The sequence below is a fragment of the Salvelinus fontinalis genome, chromosome 30, assembly GCF_029448725.1.
Source record: "Salvelinus fontinalis isolate EN_2023a chromosome 30, ASM2944872v1, whole genome shotgun sequence".
In the NCBI taxonomy this organism is placed as follows: Eukaryota; Metazoa; Chordata; class Actinopteri; order Salmoniformes; family Salmonidae; genus Salvelinus; species Salvelinus fontinalis.
In genome coordinates, this window is record NC_074694.1 from 13,683,203 (window position 1) to 13,703,925 (window position 20,723).

Here is a 20,723-nt window from a genome sequence, read left to right on the forward strand (position 1 = left end):
CTCATTCTGCAGCACTTTTCCTGACCCGGAAGTTCAAAGTCTGAAATCGAGGCTCTCTTCCTCTTCATGCCTATACATAGGTAATGAACGTAAGAGTCTACGTACACTTCATACACCTTCCTCTGGGTGTAAAGAAGGCTGTGAGAGAAGAAAGGAGTTGATTATCTCGATCTGGGATGGAATAAACCCTCTTGGAACGACGTGTACCCAATTTCCGGTAATCTGAAGAACGCAATTTGGACAGTGGGTTGCCTTTTGTTTTGCTGACGTTATAGGCGAATATTATTTCCGGCTTTGATTTTATTTGATACATGTCACCATATCATCGTAACGTATGTTTTTTCAATATAGTTTCATCAGATGATTGAAATTTTTTCGGGAGTTTTGCCGTGTTCCGTTCTCTTCCGTTTGTTTACATGGAGAGATCCGTGCAACCCGGCTAGCACGCTTGCTAAATGGAGAGAGAAAGTTGCCATTCTGAATCCAAACAACGACTCATCTGGACAAAGGACACCTTGTTCAACATTCTGATGAAAGATCAGCAAAAGTAAGACCCAATTTATGATGTTATTTCATATATCTGTTGTAGTCGCCGGCGCCCAAGTGTTTCTATTGTGCTAAGCTAAGCTAATATAACGCAACATTATGTTTTCGCTGTAAAACACTTAATAAATCGGAAATATTGTCTGGCATCACAAGATGCCTGTCTTTCATTTACTGTACACTATGTATTTTTCAGAAATGTTTTATGATGAGTAATTAGGAATTTGACGTTGGTGTCTGTAAATATTATGGCTGCTTTCGGTGCAATTTCTGAATGTAGCTGCAATGTAAACTATGATTTATACCTGAAATATGCACATTTAAAAATAAAAAAACATATGCTATACAATAAATATGTTATCAGACTGTCATCTGATGAGGTTGTTTCTTGGTTAGTGGCTATTTTTATCTTTATTTGGCCGAATTTGTGATAGCTACTGATGGAGTCATAAACTGATGGAGTAAGAATATTGGTGTCTTTTGATAACGTGGTTAGCTAATAGATTTACATATTTTGTCTTCCCTGTAAAACATTTTAAAAATCGGACATGTTGGCTTGATTCACAAGATGTGCACCTTTCATCTGGTGTCTTAGACTTGTTAATGTGTGAAAGTTAAATATTTAAAAAAATATATATTTAGAATTTCGCGCCCTGCACTTGAGCTGGATGTTGTCATAAGTGTACCGGTGTCGGGCTGCAACCCAAACAGGTTAATGAAGAAAAATACAAATCCCTTTTGATTTGAACTAAATCCGAGGACCCGCCCCTGAGCCCAGTTGGGTCAGACATCCTGGGACAGCCATTTCTGCAAATCCTGATAAAAACCAACTCTGAGAAATGATCACTAGAACATGCTTTTTCTCCATAGGAGGAGAACGAGGGTTGAGTACCATTGCTGAATGTTAACCATACCACGTGGTTAAACTCTTAGACGAATAAGAACAAGTCTTTGATATTGACTACTAGTCCGGAGCTAGGAATTCGGTATCATTCAACGCGAAGAACGACAACCGCCGAAATATCCCTTCTATAACGAATGTCACTCTGAACTATCCACAATAACCAAGACAGAAAGACGGACCAAACTCTCCAACAGAAACTAACTTTTCTCCAGCGAGCAAGACGACACAGAGCGTAAATATATATACACTGCTCAAAAAAATAAAAGGGAACACTAAAATAACACATCCTAGATCTGAATGAATGAAATATTCTTATTAAATACTTTTTTATTTACATAGTTGAATGTGCTGACAACAAAATCACACAAAAATTATCAATGGAAATCAAATATCAACCCATGGAGGTCTGGATTTGGAGTCACACTCAAAATTAAAGTGGAATACCACACTACAGGCTGATCCAACTTTGATGTAATGTCCTTAAAACAAGTCAAAATGAGGCTCAGTAGTGTGTGTGGCCTCCACGTGCCTGTATGACCTCCCTACAACGCCGGGGCATGCTCCTGATGAGGAGGCGGATGGTCTCCTCCCAGACCTGGACTAAAGCATCCGCCAACTCCTGGACAGTCTGTGGTGCAACGTGGCGTTGGTGGATGGAGCGAGACATGATGACCCAGATGTGCTCAATTGGATTCAGGTCTGGGGAACGGGCGGGCCAGTCCATAGCATCAATGCCTTCCTCTTGCAGGAACTGCTGACACACTCCATCCACATGAGGTCTAGCATTGTCTTGCATTAGGAGGAACCCAAGGCCAACCAAACCAGCATATGGTCTCACAAGGGGTCTGAGGATCTCATCTCGGTACCTAATGGCAGTCAGGCTACCTCTGGCGAGCACATGGAGGGCTGTGCGGCCCCCCAAAGAAATGCAACCCCACACCATGACTGACCCACCGCCAAACCGGTCATGCTGGAGGATGTTGCAGGCAGCAGAACGTTCTCCAAGGCGTCTCCAGACTCTGTCACATGTTCTCATGTGCTCAGTGTGAACCTGCTTTCATCTGTGAAGAGCACAGGGCGCCAGTGGAGAATTTGCCAATCTTGGTGTTCTCTGGCAAATGCCAAACGTCCTGCATGGTGTTGGGCTGTAAGCACAACCCCCACCTGCGGACGTCGGGCCCTCATACCACCCTCATGGAGTCTGCTCAAACGGTCAGAAACAGACACATGCACATTTGTGGCCTGCTGGAGGTAATTTTGCAGGGCTCTGGCAGTGCTCCACCTGCTCCTCCTTGCACAAAGGCGGAGGTATCGGTCCTGCTGCTGGGTTGTTGCCCTCCTACGGCCTCCTCCACGTCTCCTGATGTACTGGCCTGTCTCCTGGTAGCGCCTCCATGCTCTGGACACTACGCTGACAGACACAGCAAACCTTCTTGCCACAGCTCGCATTGATGTGCCATCCTGGATGAGCTGCACTACCTGAGCCACTTGTGTAGGTTGTAGACTCCGTCTCATGCTACCACTAGAGTGAAAGCACCGCCAGCATTCAAAAGTGACCAAAACATCAGCCAGGAAGCATAGGAACTGAGAAGTGGTCTGTGGTCACCACCTGCAGAACCACTCCTTTATAGGGGGTGTCTTGCTAACTGCCTATAATTTCCACCTGTTGTCTATTCCATTTGCACAACAGCATGTGACATTTATTTTCAATCAGTGTTGCTTCCTAAGTGGACAGTTTGATTTCACAGAAGTGTGATTGACTTGGAGTTACATTGTGTTGTTTAAGTGTTCCCTTTATTTTTTTGAGCAGTGTATATTGATTGCAATTGTTCCCGAATGAGTGAGCGTTCATGTGTAAAGGATTAGCATGTCAATTGTTATAATTATGAACTCTGTAGTGACTTTAGTCGACCCCCAATTTTCCCTTTGTCTAACAAGCCGCCATGCTGGTTCAGCCCACTAGGGCATATCTCTCCTATCATTTCATGTAACCATTTTAAGTTTGTTTATGCATTTCTGTGAATTATTTAGTTAGTAATAAATAAATGATTTAAGACAATTGATGTATGGATGACTCATAGTGAAGACTGGGTTCGTACAGATAACCAACAATTTACGACGTTTGGAATGAGACTAACGTGAGGTAAAATAAATAAAATCAGAAGACTTGATCAGATATGAAAATATCTGAAAGGTTATATTGGTCAATTATAACTTTGTAATCTGAACAGTTTCCCTGGTGCCCCAAATTCATAGTTAATTAGTTACGTTATCAGTTGATGCGTAATCCCTAATTACAGAAATCTTTGATATAAACTATAAGTCTTCAATTTAATGATAGCAAAGACACGACACTATCATGCTGTGTTGTCTTAAGTCTCTTTATGTAGTGTGTCTCTCGTTGCGATGTGTGTTTTGTCCTATATTTTTAATCCCAGACCCTATCCCCGCAGGAGGCCTTTTGCTCAGCAGTCAATGTAAATAAGAATTTGTTCTTAACTTACCTAGTTAAATAAAATAAAAGTACCAAAACCCCTGGATGAACGTAGATATCCGTACCATGCTGAGAGACCATACTGCAGCATTTATTGTCAGCACAACAAAACCCGATGACTCTGTGGCGCACGACGAGTATAAGGCAAGCAGGTAAAAGCCCTGAATCCATTAGGGACGCAAAAAGATAGACAAAAATTGATGTCTGACAACTCAGACTCACGACACATGTGGCAAGGACTGGCAGGCGTCTTCCCTGACATTGTCAACCTGTCCCAGGCTGTAGTCGCCACCTGCTCCAAGGAGACACAAAAGGCAATTCTAGGTCTTGTGGCATATTTTGGTCAAACTATCCCCAATTCAATGGAATTGCAACCCTCTGCATGCACAGTGCATTCTTCCATCACATGTACAGCTGATTGTCAAGATCTTGCACACTAATGAGATGCTATTGAGCCCACACTACTACACTGTCTGAGCTAAGGACTACATGCTTTCTGGTAAGTTTTGATTACAATACTGTGTTGTCTCTAGTATGATTAAATGAGATGAAAGGCCATTTTATCAAATCGATTACGTGATTGAATTAAATCATACAACAATTAACTCATTAATAACCTGGGGCACCACGGAAGTGTTCATTTATATAGAGCGGCTATCTCAAATCCACTCTTAAAGATATTTTATATCAATAGCAGTCAGTCATTAATTATTCTTTACCTTATCAGTCTCATCTGAACGTCGTAAAATTCTTGGTTATCTGCACGAACCCTAGCTTAAATTATCTTCTCTTATGAAGAGAAGGACGTGTTTCATCTCTCTCCAACCAATGTCTGTTCACTTGGCCACTGAGTGAACATAGTTTACTTATGAAAACAATTCTCTCATTTAGAAGGAAAAGAATAAATGTAATTTTAGCACAAATAGTTTTATATTTAAACATTTAAATTGCACAACAATTCTGTGAATCTGATAACTAGAATGTGTAGACTTTCCAAGATACATTATATGTCGTCCTATCATCAGATATGTCCCAGACAACATCTGATCTGACATCATATTCTTTAAGTACCAACGGATACTTTCAACTGGTTGAAAAGGGGAATTATTATTCCATTCCCCAACCTTTTGATGTAACCACACTTTTTCTGTGGTACTAAGGGCTTTCCAAGAGTCCACTCAGTAGAGTGGAGAGAAAAGGGAGAAAGGTATTTATGTGGGGGGGGGGGGGGGGTCATAAATCTCACCCAACGTCATGACAACTGGGTGGGGTGACTATATTTTATAGGACATACATGATTTTCTGTTGACTAGTAAATAGTAGCCTACAGCCAAGTGTGTTTAAATTATTTCTAACTTGTTCACAATTTCTGCTAGTTAGTTTTTGCTACCATATAGGTTTTAGCTTGCTTGAGCCTGCTAACTGAGGAGTGTTAATTCAACTGTTTCCATACAGGTTTCATTTTAAAACATTTCTTACAAAAGGAGTTGTTTAATCTAACTGCTTAACTATTTATCTGTACTTGGAATTGTAGTCAGGATTTTATTTTTTTTACAATTTCTTTTCTAATCTTTACAGAAAAATGCCACAGGCACTATCTGATGTGTGGAGACATTTCACTGCAGCTAATGTAGAAGGAAAAGCTGTGTACATGTGCAAATACTGTGCCAAATCATATGGGAAGAATGCAACAAAGATGCAGAATCATCTGGCCAAGTGCATAAAGTTCCCTCAGCGCTCACAAGCAACTTATGACAAAAGTCCCTCTACTTCTATTCGAGGTGAAAATTATGAATCAGACACCTTATCGATAGCAACAGCTCATTGTTCTCCTGGAATCAGAAGTTTTTTGACTCAATGGAGGAACATAGTCAGAGAAATGCTGATGAATGTCTTGCTCGAGCTGTGTATGCAACTGGTTCACCTCTGATGCTCACAGGCAATGTGTATTGGAAGAGATTTCTGAATGTTCTTCCCCCAGCATTCACCCCTCCAACCAGACATGCTTTATCTACTCATTTGCTGGATGCAGAGGTCAACAGGAGTTCAAGTGAAGGTCAAGTAAATCATAGAGAAAGCAGACTATTGCAATATCTGATGGGTGGTCGAATGTTCGTGGGCAAGGAATAATTAACTACATAATCTCCACCCCTCAACCAGTATTCCACAAGAGCACAGACACAAGGGACAACAGACATCAGTCTCTACATTGCAGATGAGCTGAAGGCAGTCAATGACCTTGGACCACAAAAGGTATTTGCACTGATCAGACAATGCTGTGAACATGAAGGCTGCTTGGTCTAAAGTGGAGGAGACCTACCCTCACATCACACCCATTGGTTGTGCTGCTCATACATTGAATCTGCTCCTCATGGCACTGAAACAATGGATACACTCTACAAGAGAGCCAAGGAAATGGTTAGGTATGTGAAGGGTCATCAAGTTATCGCAGCAATCTACCTCACCAAGCAAAGTGAGAAGAATAAGAGCACTACATTGAAGCTGCCCAGCAACACCCGTTGGGGTGGTGGTCATGTTTGACAGTTTCCTGGAGGGGAGTCTTGCCAAGAAATGGCCATATCAGTCAGTCGATATAGACAGCCCCATCAAGAGGATCCTTCTGGATGATGTATTTTGGGAGAGAGTGGTAAGCAGCCAAACCTATAGCAGTAGCCATTGCACAGATTGAGGGAGACAATGCCATCCTGTCTGATGTTCAGACTCAGCTTGCAGATGTAAGAGAAGAAATCCATACTGCCCTGATGACTTCATTGTTGCTCCACGCAGAGGAAACTGCAGTTCTCAAATATATCAATAAGCGTGAAGATGTCTACCTGAAGCCCATACACGCCGCAGTGTACATGTTGGACCCAAAGTATGCTGGCAAGTGCATCCTGTCTGGTGCAGAGATCAACAAGGCCTATGGTGTCATCACTACCGTGTCTCGACAGGGCAAGGTTCTTGGCAGACTGGCGAAGTACACTTCCAAACAAGGGCTTTGGGATGGAGATGTAATATGGCAGTCGTGCCAACATATCTCATCAGCCACCTGGTGGAAGGGACTTTGTGGATCTGAGGCTCTTTCCCCCATCAACTTCCAAATCCCACCAACATCAGCCGCCTCAGCAACTGGTTCTTGTTTGGGAACACACACACCAAAACACGCAACAGGCTGACCAATACAAGGGCTGAAAAATTGGTGGCCATCTGGGCAAATTTTATGCTTTTTGAGCCTGACAACAAGCCATCCTCAACAAGGTTGGAACGTGACAGTGAAGATGAGGCTTCAAGAGGTGGACATTGAAGAGGTCCAGGGAGAATATATGGAAGCCTGAGAGGAAGACAACAAAAGCTTTAGTTTCTATACTATCATTTTATAGATGTATGTTTTAAACATTTTGGCGATTTGCAATGGATCATTGGGGATCATTCAATATTCCATTTATTTTGTTGTCCAGTGAAACCATCCCATGTGAAGAGTCCACTAATTTAATTAAAGTTCAAGTCGTAACTAAAGTTGTTTTTATTTCTATTGGAAGGATTTAATCATTTGCAATTATGTCTACTTATGGTAAGCTAAATGGTTTATGTTTCTGTCTCCATATGATATGGTAAATATATCCAATGCAAAAAACATTACATTTAAGTGGTATTAATATTAATTTGCAAATATTTCCATTAATTCCCACAGAAAGTTTTCAGCTCTGAATATTCCCCAAAATGTGCAACCCTAGTCTCTACAGCCTAATGCGGCTGAAGAAATTTGGCATGCCACCCAGGGTCCTCTCCAAATACTACCGCTGCATCAAGAGCATCCTGACTGGTTGCATCACGACCTGGTACCAGAACTGCGCCGTCCACGACCGCAAGGCCATCCAGTAAGTGGTGAAGACGGCCCAGTACGTCACTGGGCCCGTGCTCCCACCCATCCAGGACATCTACTCAAAACGGTGCGTGAGGAAGGCGTGAGCAACGAATTCTACTAGATGAAGACGAAATTTATATAACATTTGCATTTAAAGTACTCGATTTTTGACATTTCAAATTCTATAAAATGTGATATTTTCACATACCTACCTTTCACAGGTCTAGGTATTCGGACACATAGCCAATATGTACCGGTGACAGCTTAGTAAAGGCAAGCTATTTCAGTTGTGAGAACGTGGTTGCCTTGTGTATTTGTATGAGTCCTTGAGGGTGAATTTGTATGAGTCCTTGAGGGTGAATTCAGATCATTGTAACTGGACAGCTTTCAAGGACAGCTTTTTTCCATCTACGTAACATTGCAAAAATCAGAAATTTTCTGTCCAAAAATGATGCAGAAAAATTAATCCATGCATTTGTTACTTCTAGGTTAGACTACTGCAATGCTCTACTTTCCGGCTACCCGGATAAAGCACTAAATAAACTTCAGTTAGTGCTAAATACGGCTGCTAGAATCCTGACTAGAACCAAGAAATTTGATCATATTACTCCAGTGCTAGCTTCCCTACACTGGCTTCCCGTTAAGGCAAGGGCTGATTTCAAGGTTTTACTGTTAACCTATAAAGCGTTACATGGGCTTGCTCCTACCTATCTTTCCGAGTTGGTCCTGCCGTACATACCTACACGTACGCTACGGTCACAAGACGCAGGCCTCCTAATTGTCCCTAAAATTTCTAAGCAAACAGCTGGAGGCAGGGCTTTCTCCTATAGATCTCCATTTTTATGGAACAGTCTGCCTACCCATGTGAGAGACGCAGACTCGGTCTCAACCTTTAAGTCTTTACTGAAGACTTATCTCTTCAGTAGGTCATATGATTGAGTGTAGTCTGGCCCAGGAGTGTGAAGGTGAACGGAAAGGCTCTGGAGCAACGAACCGCCCTTGCTGTCTCTCCAGGGCCGGTTCCCCTCTCTCCACTGGGATTCTCTGCCTCTAACCCTGTTACTGGGGCTGAGTCACTGGCTTGCTGGTGCTCTTTCATGCCGTCCCTAGGAGGGGTGCGTCACTTGAGTGGGTTGAGTTACTGACGTGAACTTCCTGTCTGGGTTGGCGCCCCCCCTTGGTTGTGCTGTGGTGGAGACCTTTGTGGGCTATACTCGGCCTTGTCTCAGGATTGTAAGTTGGTGGTTGAGGATATCCCTCTAGCGGTGTGGGGGCTGTGCTTTGGCAGAGTGGGTGGGGTTATATCCTTCCTGTTTGGCCCTGTCCGGGGGTTTCTTCGGATGGGGCCACAGTGTCTCCTGACCGCTCCTGTCTCAGCCTCCAGTATTTATGCTGCAGTAGTTTGTGTCGGGGGGCTAGGGTCAGTTGGTTATACCTGGAGTACTTCTCCTGTCTTATCCAGTGTCCTGTGTGAATTTAAGTATGCTCTCTCTAATTCTCTCGTTCTCTCTTTCTCTCTGAGAACCTGAGCCCTAGGACCATACGTCAGGACTACCGGGCATGCTGACACCTTGCTGTCCCCAGTCCGCCCGGCCTTGCTGCTATTCCAGTTTCAACTGTTTCTGCCTGCGGTTACGAAACCCCTACCTGTCCCAGACCTGCTGTTTTCAACTCTTAATGATCGGCTATGAAAAGCCAACTGAGATTTATTCCTGATTATTATTTGACCATGCTTGTCATTTATGAACATTTTGAAAATCTTGGCTCTCTCTAATTTTCTCCTTCTCTCTTTCTTTCTCTCGGAGGACCTGAGCCCTAGGACCATACGTCGGGACTACCGGCCGTGGTGACTCCTTGCTGCCCCCAGTCCGCCTGGCCTTGCTGCTATTCCAGTTTCAACTCTTCTGCCTGCGGTTATGGAACCCCTACCTGTCCCAGACCTGCTGTTTTCAACTCTTAATGATCGGCTATGAAAAGCCAACTGAGATTTATTCCTGATTATTATTTGACCATGCTTGTCATTTATGAACATTTTGAAAATCTTGGCTCTCTCTAATTTTCTCCTTCTCTCTTTCTTTCTCTCGGAGGACCTGGGCCCTAGGACCATGCGTCGGGACTGCCGCCCGTGGTGACTCCTTGCTGTCCCCAGTCCGCCTGGCCTTGCTGCTATTCCAGTTTCAGCTGTTCTGCCTGCGGTTATGGAACCGCCACCTGTCCCAGACCTGTTGTTTTTCAACTCTTAATGATCAGCTATGAAAAGCCAACTGAAAATTATTCATGATTATTATTTGACCATGCTTGTCACTTATGAACATTTTTGAACATCTTGGCATAGTTCTGTTATAATCTCCACCCGGCACAGCCAGAAGAGGACTGGCCACCCCTCATAGCCTGGTTCCTCTTTAGGTTTCTTCCTAGGTTTTGGCCTTTCTAGGGAGTTTTTCCTAGCCACCGTGCTTCTACACCTGCATTCTAGCTGTTTGGGGTTTTAGGCTGGGTTTCTGTACAGCACTTCGAGATATTATCTGTTGTACGAAGGGCTATATAAAATAAAATTGATTGAAAAATTGATTGATTGTGCCTTCCATTTACACAGTTTCTTATTACAACCAAGTCTACGGCAACACAATCCTCCCCTCTTCTACCTCACAGTCAGGAGGCCATTGACAGACGTGTCTTTCATTTCCTATTAGGCATTAAACGGAAGAAAAGACTGAAACATGGATGGACTACTTGAACTCAATTTCAACTTAAAAACGTTTTGCTACGGTGTGCCCTAATGAATATTACCCCGAATACATGCAAGCGTCTCCCTCCCCTCTGTAGCCTTTCCCATTCCTCTGTCTCTTGGCTAAGTAAATGGAGCACTGACGCTGTGTAGAACTGACACTGTGTAGCCAAGCCTCTATGTGCCATGACCATTCTGTCTACAGCCATTATATAGCTTAGCTAGTCTAGGTGATGATAGACTCCTCAGGTCTTTCGGATGAAGATAAAGCTCAAAGTTGTAAGCTCATAGTTGCTCTATGGTAGCTACTAAAGATGTGAAACTGAGACATGTGACTATACGCAGGTGTGGACAGACTGTCCGACAGACAGACAGACGGCAGTTGTTGCAACTTCAGGTTTTTCAGGAAACCACAAAAGCACCCGAGAGAGATTTCCTCATGCTGAGAATTTCTGAGCTAGTCTTACTCTACACACAGAGACTTGACAACACAAGGAGACAGAAATAGGAATTCACAGATAAAAGTATGCCTAAAGCAACCAGAAGCTTATGGAAGGGAAGACATACACTATATACACAAAAGTATGTGGGCATCCCATCAAATTAGTGGATGCGGCCATTTCAGCTACACCCATTGCTGACAGGTGTATAAAATCAAGCACACCGCCATGCAATCTCCATAGACAAACATTGGCAGTAGAATGGCCTTACTGAAGAGCTCAAGTGACTTTCAGCATGGCAGTCATAGGATTCCAGTTTGTTACATTTCTGCCCTGCTAGAGCTGCCCCGGTCAACTGTAAGTGCTGTTATTGTGAAGTGGAAAAAACAATTGTCTGTCCTCGGTTGCAACACTCATTACCGAGTTTCAAACTGCCTCTGGAAGCAACGTCAGCACAATAACTGTTTGTCGGGAGCTTCTTGAAATGTTTCCATGGCCAAGCAGCCGCACACTAGCCTGCACAGAGCCCTGACCTCAACCCCATGGAACACCTTTGGGATGAATTGGAACGCGGACTGTGAGCAAGGGCCAACATCAGTGCCCGACCTCACTAATACACGAGGCTGAATGGAAGCAAGTCCCTGCAGCGATGTTCCAACCTCTAGTGGAAAGCCTTCCTAAAAGGGTGGAGGTTGTTATAGCAGCAAAGGGGGTGGGACCAACTCCATATTAAAGCCCATCATTTTGGAATGAGATGTTGGATGAGCAGGTGTCCACATACCTTTGGTCATGTAGTGCATCTGGCTAGTTAGCTATATCTACAGATCATGTTTGAGATAAAACTGTTCCATCTCTACGGCCATTAGTCCCATCACCTAGCTAGTCTAGGTGATGATAGCCTTCTTAGGTCATGGGATTGAAGATAAAGCTCAAAGTTGTGTCCCAAATGGCCCCATATTCCCCCCTCAGTGTACTACTTTCCCTGGTCAAATGTAGTACAGTATATAGGGAATATGGGGCCGTTTGGGAGACAGCTCTAGTCTGAATGAGGAGTAGCCTTGACTGCCCAGGGTTGATCTCCCCCTTCTGGATGACATCCTCCAGACTAGTAGTCTGTGTATTGGTTGGACCACCAGAACGGTGCACAACTCAGGGAGTCCAACCAAAACACAGACTATGTTGTGTCCCAAAGCTACCTCCAGAACCGACCTTGGCACTCACAGTTAAGCCTAGGCCAGAGACAGACTCAGAGATCAGTGTGTGTGTGTCGCTCTATGGTAGATAATAAAGATGTGAAACTGAGGCACGTGACTATATGCAGGTATGGACAGGCTGACTGGCAGACAGATATCTGGCAGTTGTTCCAACTTCAGGTTTTCAGGAAACCACAAAAAGACCCGAGAGAGATTTCCTCATTCTGAGAATTTCTGAGTTACTGTTAACGTTACCCTACACAGAGACTTGACAACACATGGGGTGGAAATTTAAATTCACAAATAAAAGTACGCCTAAGCAACCGGAAGAAAATTCAAGGGGAGATAATGTTTTGCAACGCTTACATGTGCTGGCTGAACTCGCACGCTTATGTTTATTATGTAACCTTCGCCATAATATTATCAAATTACATTATGAAACTATTCGCAAGCAACAATCAGATTACAACAGAAAACGTGTGGCAATAATATTTGACGCACGCTCGAAAAATGACAACATAGCTTTTTTTCCTACATTATGAAAGAACACTGAAACATTGTGTAAGTAAAGACTGGCTGCACGCATACATCTCTGCCACGACAAGTGGTTGGCTAGCCGAGTTGTTCTCATCGTGGAGTTGACATACCCAACTAGAGGTTGTCATGTGAGCGCTGTCATTACGTCTGACGAAGAAAAACAGTGTTGTCTCTCTTTTTCTTCTCCACTTAAGTTCCACAACAGTCGTATCTTACCCTCTCCTCCGATCGCGTGTACGGAAGAATCGGTCTGATATTCGGGTGAAAACCCCAGCCATGGCAGGCGAGTACACACAGTACCACAGCCTCCTCCACGTTATGGGAGCCGCCATCTTTACAGCCGTTCTTCTTCTTCGGTGGGGTTTATCGGCGGTTGGCATCCAACGTTATGGTGCATTACCGCCACCTACTGTACTGGAGTGTAGGCCAGAGACACGGAGGAACTAATACCTACCTGCCAGCCAAGTTGCTCTTCAAAAAAGATAACAAATATTTGAGACTATATCTAAGGACGTTCTACTCAATATACTATTTAAACTAATCTATTGTATCCCCTTCTCCCTCATACTATATCTCAGCCTCTCTCTTTCCTTCTGATACTGTAGCAGTACATGCACCACGGTCTCTGTTTCCTGGCAATAATCACACTTTCCTGTTGGATGCTTTCCTATCACATTTAAGGACTTATTCAACTGGCTGTGTCCCACCCTAAAAAAATAGCCTCCTCTCTTCTGTCCCTTCCTGCCATCCTCCTCTCCCCAACTTTCCTCTGTATTGGAAATGAATGCCTTCCCTTAGTTTCTCTATTCCCCTGCTCCCGCCATCTCTGCACCATCGCTGTCCATATCAGGCTTTTTTCCTCTGCCTTGTTCATTGAAACTACAACCTCAACATCCCCACTTCTAAGTGCTTGTTTAGCCAGTACATCAACAGAGATCTAGCCTTTCCAATGAGGTCTGAGCTGCCAAAACATACGCTATACTGCCATAGTCTATTACAGATTGGATCAATGAAACATACATGGTCCTCAATTAGGAACGCCCAGCCTCCCACTCCTTCCCCGTCAGACAGGATCAATGAAACATACATGGTCCTCAATGAGGAACGCCCAGCCCCCCACTCCTTCCCCTCCAGACAGGATCAATGAAACATACATGGTCCTCATTGAGGAACGCCCAGCCCCCCACTCCTTCCCCGTCAGACAGGGTCAATGCAACATACATGGTCCTCAATGAGGAACGCCCAGTCCCCCACTCCTTCCCCGCCAGACAGGATCAATGAAACATACATGGTCCTCATTGAGGAACGCCCAGCCCCCCACTCCTTCCCCGTCAGACAGGATCAATGCAACATACATGGTCCTCAATGAGGAACGCCCAGCCCCCCACTCCTTCCCCGTCAGACAGGATCAATGCAATATACATGGTCCTCATTGAGGAACGCCCAGCCCCCCACTCCTTCCCTGCCAGACAGGATCAATGAAACATACATGGTCTTCAATGAGGAACGCCCAGCCCCCCACTCCTTCCCCGTCAGACAGGATCAATGCAACATACATGGTCCTCATTGAGGAACGCCCAGCCCCCCACTCCTTCCCTGCCAGACAGGATCAATGAAACATACATGGTCCTCAATGAGGAACGCCCAGCCCCCCACTCCTTCCCTGCCAGACAGCGCATCACATTTAGCACCTTCTTACACTTTCCCACCACTCTCTCAATGTGTTCTGCCCAGGTCAGTCTAGTGTCAAAGTATACCCCAAGAAACCTGAAGGTCCCCAACCTCTCAATGTGTTCTGCCCAGGTCAGTCTAGTGTCAAAGTATACCCCAAGAAACCTGAAGGTCCCCAACCTCTCAATGTGTTCTGCCCAGGTCAGTCTAGTGTCAAAGTATACCCCAAGAAACCTGAAGGTCCCCAACCTCTCAATGTGTTCTGCCCAGGTCAGCCTAGTGTCAAAGTTTACCACAAGGAACCTGAAAGCCCCCACCCTCTCCAAGTTTCTCCCATATAACCTCAAGCATACCTCATCTCACACCTTCCTCCTGGTAAAGAACACTGTCTGAGTTTTCTTTACAGAGAACCTAAATCCCCACATTAATGCCCACCACTCTACCTCGTCAATTGCTTCCTGTAACTTCCTGACCATATATGGCACATTTCTTCCCCACTTCCATAAGGCCCCATCATCTGCAAATAACGACCTCCCAAAATCCGTCTGTACCTGAGAGTAAACATTATTGATTATGACTGCGAACAACAGAGGACTAATCACGCTCCCCTGCAGTGTAGCGTTATCCACCAGGTAGCTGCCTGATAGAGACTTCCCCACCCTCACCTGGATAGAACTCCAAACAGGAAATCCTTTATCCAGTTGTACGTTCTTCCTCCTACCCCCATAATATCAAACTTAATTAACAACCCCTCCTTCCACATCATATCATACGCCTTCTCCACATCAGAAAGGACAGCTACAAACAGTCTCCATGTTCACCTGAGCCTTCCTGACCTCTACATGTGATGTTAAAGCTATTGGCCAATTGCTTGTTGGCCTCGTTGGGTCCTTCCATGGCTTCCTTATTGGTACCACTCCTGCCTCCTTCCAGATGCATGGTAGTTTCCCCTCCTCACACACTCTGTTGTACAACACCAATACCTTATCCAGTTCCTCATCACTACGATGGGCCAACATAACATAGCACACCTCATCTGTCCCAGGTGAAGTTAACCCAGCCTTACCAATTGCCCTTTTCATCTCTGACATAGTAAATTGTTAATTCAACTCATCATTTACATCCTCTCCTATCCAGCACTCCAGGATGCTCCTCTCTCGTTCTCTCTCTCCCCCTCTGCCCCTCCTCTGACAAATTTGCTGAGTTATGCACTTTGGCCATCATCTCTGCCTTCTCCTCATCTGTTACTGCCACATCCTCCCCACTCGTCAACACTGGATAATCCCACTCCCTTCTGACACCAACGCCAACATGCCCTCTTTGCCTGATGGATAGTTATCCTCACCAGGGCCTGGGCCTGCTTAAACTGAATGAGATGTTGGAAGTTATGCGTCCTTTTCAGTACTTTAAATGCCTTGTTCTTACTCCGCACCATTTCCCCACACTCCTCCGTCCACCGTGGGACTGCTTTCCCCCTCCTCCTCCTCCTCCCTGAACTCTTAGGTATAGCCTCAGTAGCTGCCCCCACTAAAGCTGATCTCACCCAGTTATTCATACAATCCACATCCCCTCTCATATCCACCCGAGCCATCACCTGCTCACTCAGCTCCTGAAAACGATCCCACTTTGCCCTTCCAAACATCCACCTGCCTACTCCATCTACTGACACCTCCTCCTCCCTCCCGCCTACTGTGCATACTATGGGGTAATGATCACTCCCTACTGTCGACTCCTCCCATAACTCCCACTCACAGTTTCCTGCCATCGCACTAGATACCAGAGTGAGGGCCAAGGCAGATTCTTTCCCTGTGGCTACATCAATCCTGGTCCCTCGGCCATCATTCAGGCGCCCAAGATCTTTAATTTCTATCATACTTTCCATCACTTGGCCATTTCCATCCGTCCGTTCCACCTTCCCCCAGAGCGTGTTGTGGGCATTAAAATCCCCACACCACATTACTTTACTTCTATCAGGCCATCCACTCTCTCCAGCACTTCCAGGTCCAATATCTGACACAGATTATAGTAGTTTCACTATCACCCCTCCTCTCAGCCACACCTCCACCACCATATATTCTTGTTCAATACCGTTGCCTAGCATCCTGTAGGGAAGTCCCCCCCACACATCTCTGTCCCTACGAATCACTACATATCCCTGTATGATAAGCCATGTTTCCTGCACACAAATCACATCAGGCTTAGCTGGAATAGCCACAATGAACTGCTTGAACTCCTGCCCATTAGCCAACATGCTTCGAGCATTCCATTACACCATAATGTCTACATGGAGCAAAGTGATCATGCTGTTTTTACATGGCTATTATGAAAGCGAACTGTGTTTGCGTGTGATCGGGGGTGTATTCATTCCGCCGATTCTGTTGAAAAACATTTCTTAAACGGAAGCAAACGGAACGGGATAAACATACCTGAATTTGTCAAATAGGAACTCAAATTTGTAACTGTTAGACTAATGATTACGCCCTAGATCAGCTAGATGCAGGCAAGAGTATACAAGGTGGTATTGAATGTGTCACTGTCTGTCACCTTGATTACTCAAAATTCTCTCAACCTGTGCACATAGAAGGCCAGCACCCCGGAGTCGCTTCTTCACTGTTGACGTTGAGACGGGTGTTTTGCGGGTACTATTTAATGAAGCTGCCAGTTGAGGACTTGTGAGGCATCTGTTTCTAAAACTACACACTCTAATGTACTTGTCCTCTTGCTCAGTTGTGCACCGGGGCCTCCCACTCCTCTTTCTATTCTGGTTAGAGCCAGTTTGCACTGTTCTGTGAAGGGAGTAGTACACAGCGTTGTACGAGATCTTCAGTTTCTTGGCAATTTCAGGCATGGAATAGCCTTCATTTCTCAGAACAGGAGTTGACTGACGAGTTTCAGATTAAAGGTCTTTGTTTCTGGCCATTTTGAGCCTGTAATCGAACCCACAAATGCGGATGCTCCAGATACTCAACTAGTCTAAAGACTAGTCTTTAATCAGAACAACAGTTTTCAGCTGTGTTAACATAATTGCAAAAAGGTTTTCTAATAATCAATTAGCCTTTTAAAATGATAAACTTAGATTAGCTAACACAACGTGCCATTGGAACACAGGAGTGATGGTTGCTGATAATGGGCCTCTGTACGCATATGTAGATATTCCATAAAAAATCAGCGGTTTCCAGCTACAGTAGTCATGTACAACATTAACAATGTCTCCACTGTATTTCTGATCAATTTTATGTTATTTTAATTGACAAAAAAACTTGCTTTTCTTTCAAAAACAAGGACATTTCTAAGTGACCCCAAACTGTTGAATGGTAGTGTACGTTGTAAACGTTTCTTCATAGGCCAGGTTGTAGTAACTTCATGATGGGTATAGTATAGGGAAAATTTGAGTGTCATTCAGTAGTCTAAACCTATCAATGTTACATTGAGCTGGGTAAATGGAATATGAATGACAGTCATCCAATATGCTGACATAGAAAATAAGGCCATGCTCATAATAATAAAAAAAAGCATCCTCGTTAATCATAAACGGCACCGACCGCCACTGATATACGTATATATGTGTATATAGACGGAACAAAAATATAAATGCAACATGCAACAATTTATATGATTTTATTGAGTTACAGTTCATATAAGTCAATTGAAATAAATTCATTGGGCCCTAATCTATGGATTTCACATGACTGCGAATACAGATAAGCATCTCTTGGTCACAGATACCTTGGATCAGAAAACCAGTCAGTATCTGGTGTGACATCTCCTTCGCATAGAGTTGATCAGGCTGTTGATTGTGGCCTGTGGAATGTTGTCCCACTCTTCTTCAATGGCTGTGCGAAGTTGCTGGATATTGGCGGGAACTGGAACACGCTGTCGTACACATTGATCCAGAGCATCCCAAACATGATATTTCTGGTGAGTATGCAGGTCATGGAGAACTGGGGTATTTTCAGCTTCCAGGAATTGTGCACAGATCCTTGTGACATGGGGCCGTGCAGTATCATACTGAGACATGAGTTGATTGCGGCCGATGAATGACATGACAATGGGCCACAAGATCTCCTCACGGTATCTCTGTGCATTCAAATTGCCATCGATAAAATGCAATTGTAGCTTATTCCGGCCCATACCATAACTCCATACCATAACCCCAACGCCAAAAGTCTACGGTTGCAAACCCTGCAAGTAAAGAAACCGGATATGGAGGTCCTGGGCTGGCGTGGATACACGTGGTTGAGGCCGGTTGGATTTATAAAATGGCGCCGGAAGAAATGGCAGCAGTTTTACGGGCGCCCAACCAATTGTGCAATTATGTGTTTTTCCGCGTTATTTGTAACTTATTTTGTACATAATGTTTCTGCAACCATATCTTATGGCAAGAAAAGAGCTTCTGGATATCAGGACAGCGATCACTCACATCGGATTAGACTAAGACTTTTTCTTCAATAAGCAAGACACACAGGACATTCTCCAAACAACCGACAGGGCCAACATCCCTGTTATTTGCAAGAGGAAGAGACGTAGGTACAGAGGACACAGAGCGGGGTGCCTCTTAAGGATCAGCAGAAGGCGAGTGGGAAAGCTGCCGTTACCATCAATATTACTCGCCAACGTGCAATCATTGGACAATAAATTAGACGAGGTACGATCATGAATATCCTACCAATGGGACATCAAAAACTGTAATATCCTATGTTTCACAGAATCGTGGCTGAATGACGACATGGTGGCTGTCATTTCGTGCACAATTGGTGCACGAAATCTAACATGCTGACCAGACCGGACACGTCGCGTGCGCGAGCGTCACAAAATAAATTTAGAAATCCATGTTATTCAATTATTGCACCCACACTGCTCGCACGCGCCAACGAGCGTCTGCGATGCCAAGGGGTAAAATAGAACTCCTTTCTATTTCTGACGCAGATCGCGCTGAAAGTCCTGCCTCTCCCATCTCCTCATTGGTTATACCCACGTGGGGGATTGAAACACGAACTGTTTTGCCGGTGGTCGTGGTAATACTATGAAAGTTTGGATGCGATCACCATATAAGTTCAAAGATGAAAATGCCTGGAAGGAGGAGAGATGACTAGAAACGATTCGGTTGGCCGTTTTATGTGTGGATGAATTGTCGGAGTAGAGGACCTTGTTCTTTTCAGGTAAAATAACAACTCAATGTTTATATCCCAGAACAAATTAGCTAGCAACAGCAAGCTAGCTAAATAGGACAAAATAGCTAGCAAGTGCAAGATAACTAGCTAAATTGCCATACATGTTTAATGCTTTTCAACCTGTCCCCAAATTATGTGTCATTGGTTCATTGTTTGTTTTGATATTTTAATCTGCGTGTCGTGATCGCTTTTGGTGTAGGGCGACAAAATAAATGTATGCACGATAGCGCACGATGGCGCACTCGCGCAGCCGGTTTGGGTTCCGTGTAAGGAAGTCTCTAGATTTTGCTCACCTGAAGTAGAGTATATTGTGATAAATTGCAGGCCACACTACTTGCCTAGAGAGTTTTCAACTATACTTTTCGTGGCTGTTTATTTACCACCACAGACAGATGCTGGCACTAAGACCGCACTCAGTCAGCTGTATAAGTAAATACGCAAACAGGAAACTACTCACCCAGAGTTGGCGCTCCTAGTGGCCGGAGACTTTAATGCAGGGAAACTTAAATCAGTTCTACCAAATTTCTATCATCATGTTAAATGTGCAACCAGAGGGAAAACAATTGTAGATCACCTGTACTCCACACACAGAGACGCGTACAAAGCTCTCCCTCGCCCTCCATTTGGTGTATCCGACCACAACTCTATCCTCCTGATTCCTTCTTACAAGCAAATATTAAAGCAGGAAGCACCAGTGACTTGATCAATAAAAAAGTGGTCAGATGAAGCAGATGCTAAACTACAGGACTGTTTTGCTATCACAGACTGGAACATGTTCCCGGGATTCTTCCGATGGCATTGAGGAGTACACCACATCGGTCACTGGATACATCAATAAGTACATCGAGGATGTCGTCCCCTCAGTGACTGTACGTACATACCCCAACCAGAAGTCATGGATTACAGGCAACATTCGCACTGAGCTAAAGGGTAGAGCTGCCGATTTCAAGGTGCAGGACTCTAACCCGGAAGCTTACAAGAAATTCTGCTATGCCCTGCGACGAACCATCAAACAGGCAAAGCGTCAATACAAGGCTAAGATTGAATCCTACTACACTGGCTCCAACGCTCATCTTGTGTGGCAGGGCTTGCAAACTATTACAGACTACAAAGGGAAGCACAGCCCAGTGACACGAGCCTACCAGACGAGCGAAATCACTTCTATGCTCGCTTCGAA

The 20,723-nt window shown here is 44.4% G+C and overlaps 1 protein-coding gene across 2 annotated transcripts in view; it reads right to left on the reverse strand.

Annotated features, from left to right (window-relative positions):
• The window catches only part of LOC129828665 (CDP-diacylglycerol--glycerol-3-phosphate 3-phosphatidyltransferase, mitochondrial-like), a 29,479-nt gene extending 16,408 nt beyond the window's left edge, over positions 1-13,071 (reverse strand). For both annotated transcript variants that reach the window (XM_055889778.1, XM_055889779.1), the window contains exon 1: positions 12,921-13,071. In XM_055889778.1, the coding sequence (XP_055745753.1) occupies positions 12,921-13,036 (116 nt within the window). In that variant the 5' untranslated portion in view covers positions 13,037-13,071. The remainder of the gene's footprint in view (positions 1-12,920) is intronic.
• Between the last annotated feature and the right edge of the window lie 7,652 nt (positions 13,072-20,723).